General features: G+C 35.6%; 1 protein-coding gene across 1 annotated transcript in view; it reads right to left on the reverse strand.

The window, feature by feature from the left end:
• The window catches only part of TDO2 (tryptophan 2,3-dioxygenase), a 21,780-nt gene extending 15,333 nt beyond the window's left edge, over positions 1-6,447 (reverse strand). Inside the window, 7 exon segments of the mRNA XM_017871049.1 lie at positions 819-946; positions 2,039-2,109; positions 4,980-5,010; positions 5,012-5,059; positions 5,061-5,075; positions 6,027-6,132; positions 6,357-6,447. Of these exon segments, the coding sequence (XP_017726538.1) occupies positions 819-946; positions 2,039-2,109; positions 4,980-5,010; positions 5,012-5,059; positions 5,061-5,075; positions 6,027-6,132; positions 6,357-6,391 (434 nt within the window). The 5' untranslated portion in view covers positions 6,392-6,447.
• Between the last annotated feature and the right edge of the window lie 528 nt (positions 6,448-6,975).

Below are 6,975 nucleotides of genomic sequence, written 5' to 3' on the forward strand. Positions count from 1 at the left end.
AGAGAGAGAGAGATGAAAGGAAGGGTTCACATTATCAATCACCATAATGGTTTCTTCTATTGTAAGAGGTTGTCAGTTTTGCTCTCTTGGATATCAAGAGCAGATACACACAACTGTCTAGAGTTAGACCTGTGATTTGACTCACTGAATTCAGAAAAATGAGCTACTTAAACATTATTGGATATCAAAAATGTTATTACTCCCACTCCCCATTTTACATCCTTGTGAATGTCTTTCATTTCGCTGCTGCTAAGACTTTAACGTTTTAAATTCACCACAAATTCTACTTTTCCTTTGTCAGACATGTTCAGTACATTGCTTGTTACATCCTGCACCCAATGAAAGATTTTTAAACTTTTTTCTTCTTATATTTTGGTAAGAAAAAAGTTATCTATATGGTATTGCCTTGAAATGTACAGGTAAAATTTATGGTTTAATCCATAACTTCTACTTTGATTGACATGCTTCTGTATATATCGCTCCTGTTTTGAGTTTTTATATTTTTTAAATTTAATTACATGTATTTTATTAACTATTTTAGTCAATGTGCTAAGTTGTCTAAAATTCTTTTGGAGAAAACAGGACACACAGTGATGAATTTAAATTAATTGATCATATTATGCTTACATGTAAAATTAATAATAAAATATTTTAATAACTTCTCAGATGCTTTGTGATTGAAGACCCCTAAGTCCATATAGTGACAAAGTGTTAGTAAGACAGGCTCCTCATGGCACACAACACACACATGCTCCTTTTACCCACCAAAATGAGAAAGTAAACTCCATCACATTTTTTAAAACGTCAAAGGTGTGCACCTGAAGTCATTGAAGTCTAATGCTGTCATCGTCTCGAGAATGGAAAACTGCTGCACCAGCAGTTTCAGGATCACTGACACCCGGTGCGTCCGAGAAACAACCTTAAGCATGTTCCTTTCATCTCTGACCTGATGGTTAAGAAATGAAACACTGAGTTAGCAATGCTGACCTCTAGAAAATACAAAATAGACAATGGCACTGCATTCCCATTAGTTTTATCTCTAATTTTGTTTTAAAGGGAAACTTTGAAACTAAAATTTGCCAAGAGTATATGTTGAACTAATAACAGTTCTGAATTGTGTGCAAGGAATTTCTGCAAAATAAGAAGTTTTTTCTTTCTTTGACAATAGAAAATTATATAGAAGCAAGGTAGAAGTAAATTCTAGAATACAACCCCCCATTGATTTCAAAACAAGTTTCTCTTTTAGTTTTGTTTCAAAGGAGAGAGGTCAAGATAACACAGGAACCTCTGGGTGAGGATTAAACAACATGTAGATCAATCTACTCTTTACTGAGGGCCAAAGTTGCCACTGACATAAATGGGAAGTGGATTCACACAGGCAGGAAGAGTCCCATCTGTATGTATGTGCTCTTTCTCCTAGCCCTTCCTGGAGCAGGGGCTCAGAGGTAGAGGACCCAAGGAAGGATCCTCAGAGCCATGGCAAGAGGAAGCAGGGTGGGAGATGGAGAAGTGCAGCTCAAACTCCTGCCATCACTGGAAGCTTTCCCTCCTCTCCTCTCACTCTTTGTCCTCCTGTCCTTTTCTTCCACATTCCACCATTCCTTTTTCCCCCTTTTCTTCCTCTTTTTCTTCCTCCCACCACTCTTTCTCTACTGCTTCCTTCTCTTCCTTTATCACTTTTTTATTATTGCTCCCATCTTCCTGCAGCTAATATTTAGTAGAAATACAACTCTAATACCTGTTAATTAAAGGATCCCCATTAGTTTGGTAATCCACCATTTATAACATCTTTGTGTGTGGAAATGAGTTCTAAACGAGGGACTTGAAACTGAAATTTGAAAGGAACCTTAAAGTCACATGTAATTTCGCAGTGGCAATGGGAAAATATGACTGAACTCCTCATTCATTCAGAAAACGTCTGTTTGTTTTATCATTAAACATTAAGACCATTTGGTGTTAATGTTTTTCTCTCATTAATAATACTTTCCATATCTTCCAAAAATATATATGAAACCAATATTGTGACATAAGAACTTACATGGCCATTCTGAAAGATCTCTCGAACAGAATCCAATTCCCAGAGGATTTGCTTAAACCAGAGTTCGTAAGCTGTAATAAGGAAATCATTGTCAATTGGAAAGTTATGGAAGTCTTTTTGGCCATTATTACATGAAAGATATGTTTAACATATTGAAAGAGAAATTAAAACATTGCCTTAAAATCAATAAATGTAAATATAGTCCCATTGTACGCCAGAAATAAATGTTAAAGTTGTAATAACCTCCTTTTATTAAATGTTTTAATATGCTAGGCATGTTACCTAATGCTTCATGTTCATTATTATTACTATTATTACACTAATTCCTCTCAATAAATGTGTTTTTAGGTCTTTGAGGATATAGCACCTAACCTAATTCTAGCTTCCTCTGTGGAAGCTGGAAGTATATGAGGAAGCAGAAGTAATAATCAACTTCAACCACAAACTGAGAAATTAATATTTCCTAACCTAAATAAAAGACTGTAGGATTTTAAGAACTTGAAAATACAAAGCTAAGTTACTTAAAATGCAGCATTTTGTCTGTTTGTTTTATTTGTGAAAATCCTAGCAACTCATAGACTTAGCACATATGGGAAAGCAGTCGGACGTTTGCGGTGAAAGGAAAATGACAAAGCTTCCTATTACTGTGACAGCTAATTCCCAGGGGCAACCTTGTTGCAGTTGAGTCCACATTATCCGGTAGATCATCTTTCAGAATTTCCGTGAGTCCAAGGTTTGTTTGTTTAAACCTGAATTCTGCCAAAGCTTTTCTGTTGAAGGATTAAGTTTGGGGTTGTCAAACAATTAACACTGGCGTTAAAGAAAAGTGATATAGTAGGCCAGGTGCGGTGACTCAAGCCTGTAATCCCAGCACTTTGGGAGTCCGAGGCGAGCGGATCACGAGGTCAGGAGATGGAGACTATCCTGGCTAACATGGTGAAACCGCGTCTCCACTAAAAATAGAAAAAATTAGCGGGGAGTGGTGGCGGGCCCCTGTAGTCCCAGCTACTCCGGAGGTTGAGGCAGGAGAATGGCGTGAACCCGGGAGGCAGAGCTTGCAGTGAGCTGAGATCCGGCCACTGCACTCCAGCCTGGGCAACAGAGCGAGACTCCATCTCAAAAAAAGAAAAAAAAAAGTAAAAGTGATATAGTAATGACATTCTGGAAGAAGCATAGTTGGAATCAATCTATCTGAAGTTACTGGTTGTGTCAATTGGGGCAAAACCATTTTCTTTAACTTCAGTTGACTCATTTGTAAAATAATCAGTTACCCACCTACAATTGGAAACCTATGATTCAAAACCCTAAGACTTATAGCAGTGTGATAGATAGACATGGATAGACATTTTGACTCCTTTGTGTTACTAGATGATTCATAGCAAATATAAATGGTTCTCCCCATTGGCTTATCCTTCCCATAATATTCTATGCCACTGGAAACTAAGGACTCACTCATATTCATCCATTTTTCTTCAGTACCTAGCACAGTGTCAGACACAAAGTAAATATTTGGTGATTGTTTTATGACTAAATTAAATAGACAATGTAATAATTAGATAAGCATAGGAAGTCAACAATCTTAGAGATCTGCAGTGCCTCCTATTTGGTTCTATCGTATGGATAAAGGCAATGTTTCCATACTAATCAAGAGAATTCGATTATAAGTCTAAGTTATGTTTAAGGATACTTTGGAGGAACTAAATTTTATATTTGAGCAAAGAACAATCAAATATTTATTGATCAGTTTATGTGTATCTTTTTTAACCCTAGGTAACCACTGCCTAAACATTATAACTAAAGAATAGAAGAAAAGTGTTTTTATAAAATAATGATAGCTACCATTTGTTGCATGTTTATTATGTGCTATACCTCGGGCTAAGTGCTTAATGCACATTATCTCATTCATCTTCATAGGAACTCTGTAAGTTAGAGCATCAGCAATTCTCTCCATTTTACAGATGGTAAAATGGAGGTCCTGAGATCTAAGCAACTGACCAGAGTCACACAATTTATAACAATAGAATTGAGGTTCTAAACAATTTTTAATTCCTAATTTATGCTCCTATATGATTATTCGTCTATTGATATTGCCTTGGTACAAGCCACCAATAAAAGTATAAACATAAAAACAGGAGAACTGACACATTAAGCCAATTTTTTAACTTTTAACTTATTTACTAGAAAGACTTTGTTAATTTGGTCAATCACTTTGGAAAGCACCCATTTGCAGAAAGGACACAAAGAACCGGTGAGGCAAGGAAACATGTCTAGATGTGGGGCACTGGCAGGCAACAGTGATTGGGTTCCAGTCATTCAGAGGTCAGTGTAGTGGCACTGCAAAGCTTAGAGTAAATGTTACTAATATTTTGGGGTCACAGACCTCTTTAAGATAATATTCATGAAAATTTGCACATAATTTCAGAGCTCAGGAACCTTCTAAACTTCTGAAGTCATGAAAACATAAGCTAAAAAAAAAACCCACTACCCAGAAGTTATTATAGAAAACTGGAAAAGATAAACATACATTTTGGACAAAATTTACATTTTGTTTATTACCAGATTTGTATAAGATTATGTCAATCCAGCATAAATTTCAATGACCTTGAAAATAGTTTCTTAGTGTTCCGAAGTGAGAAGCAGTAACACCTTCACTTGCGAATTCTTTGTGAAATTCCAAGAGGCAGAAAGTCTCCTTGGAGTTCAGAACAAAGCTGAAGTCCTACTTTGCCTATTAGCAGTGGAGTAACATAAAGAAGACTATTTAAATCCTTATAAAGTCCTATGAGAATTTTATCTGGCAGCAATATTCTCAAACATTTCTAACAGAGTGATTCCATGATCTTTCATCATTTTGTAGTTTAAAAATTGTACTTTGCTTGTTATCAATGAGAACATGCCTGTTGCTGAATAGTTATTGTCCAAACCTTTGTTGCAACTTTACCTTGATGAGTTATGATAAAAAGATGTTCATCAATGGATTTTATTTCCTTTTATTTCCACTTTGGCCAGTTCTTGTGCATTTCAAAACTTTTTCCAACTTGAAATGAAAAATAAAAAGCCGTCTGAATTGCGGAAGTTGTTTTTATCACTTGTAGATAGTAGGAATATGATAATGAAAAGGGGTCCTCGAAACCCAAAAATTTCTCAGAAACATCTATTTGCTTTTAACACAATGGATGAATCTCCTTATAAAGAGTGAATTGAATTTGTGATTTTTATTCTTCTCAGAAAATTTCTATTTGGTAAGATTTTATCACAATAAATCCTATTAAGCTCTTTGAGACGTCATATCCCTTTTCATGAAATGAATATGATGAAAGCTTGAAAACTTGCTGAGCTGACTATGCATTTGGCATTCTTTTATTCCCCTAAAGAGCCTATTCTAAGAATATTTTAATGTCCTTTACCAGTTCATCCTTAGAAACTCACCGATGAAGACATCAAGGACTCTAATCGTTTTGCCTCTTAAAAAAAAAAAGAAAAGGAAAAAAAATAGAAGACAAACAGGCTGAAACTTGGCCCAGAATAATCTCCCAATACCTCATTCGTTAACATCCGTCTTTAGGTGTTAATGATTTCAAGAAAATTCTCCGTGTGCCTTTAATATTCCTACTTTATGATAAGAGATTTAAGGGATAATTTTTTTAAGATGCATTTGCGGTTATCTAGGCTGACATTTATTAACCATGTCTTATTTATACAAGTTGCACAATGCCTGTGAATTATCCACAGTGTATCTTATCATGTATACACCTCTGCCTAGATTCTGGACTCTCTGCTTTTACTTCCACTGGAGAGATGAATTTTCTGCTATAAGTCTCTTGAATTATTCTAACAAAAGTTGAAAATGTAAAAATATCCTTAGGTCCAGAAAACAAATGGTGACTGAGAAAAAAAAAATTCCAAGAAACAAAATCAAAAAAAGTCACTTTGCAGAATTGAGTCCCTAGCAATGGACACCAAACCCTGTAAGGACCCTGCCACTTACATGCAGGTAGTTTCCATAGATAAGACCTCCTTTGCTGGCTCTATTCACACCAGTTTGTGATTTGTCTTCTTCACTGCCTTCTACAGGGAGTTTTTTAAAAGCATATCTGCAAATTTAATAAATCAAGAGAGAAAAATAGTGTGTTAGAAAACACAGTTAACTAATGATATGGGTGATTAAAATTGTAATTGCAAATTTTCTTTAGAGTAGATTGTGAGACAAAGGAATAAAGGTGACAGTTTTCAATGCTCCTTAAATTCAGGAATCAAAAGGCTCACACTTGATACTTCTAAAAGCCTAAACCCACTTAGAATAAAGGCAAATACTCACCCAAAGTTGTTTCCTAAAAATGGGCACCCACTCATGGTGAAAAGGCACTGTCTGAGAAGCACGGAGGTTTGACTCTAGGCAGATGCTATCATTGACCTTCCCAGATGTTCTACAGCTGCCTTTTATGTATCCTGCTTACCCTGCACCATCCAATCAGCATGCTTCTTGTACTCTTAGCTAACTCTCATTTCCACTGGTACAGAACAGAACCTCTGTAAACTTTAGAGTGGATTTATGTTGGGCACAGTTCATTTGCTAAGAGTGAGTGATCTGCCAAATTGAGTCATATGACTTGCCAAGTTCTGCTTTTATATTCAAAGTAACAACATCCAATGAATCAACAGAGGCCAAGTTAAAAAAAATTACATTTATTCAATCCCAAGAAAACATTTGGCATAGTATTAGGATACATAAGACGATAAGCTTGTAAAAAACAAGTATGTATTCTCTCACATTTAAATATTCTTATAGCTTGTAGACCAAAAACTGAAATTTAACACCTCTAGGGAAATTAATTGTATAATAAAGTCTGGGTACCTGCTCAAAGCCCACTTCCATTCAATCATCAGAGTTCTTCTGACCTAAATATCATCTAATAATCAGCAGCAGTTAAGCTCTC

The sequence above is a fragment of the Rhinopithecus bieti genome, unplaced genomic scaffold, assembly GCF_001698545.2.
Source record: "Rhinopithecus bieti isolate Rb0 unplaced genomic scaffold, ASM169854v2 scaffold_3878, whole genome shotgun sequence".
In the NCBI taxonomy this organism is placed as follows: Eukaryota; Metazoa; Chordata; class Mammalia; order Primates; family Cercopithecidae; genus Rhinopithecus; species Rhinopithecus bieti.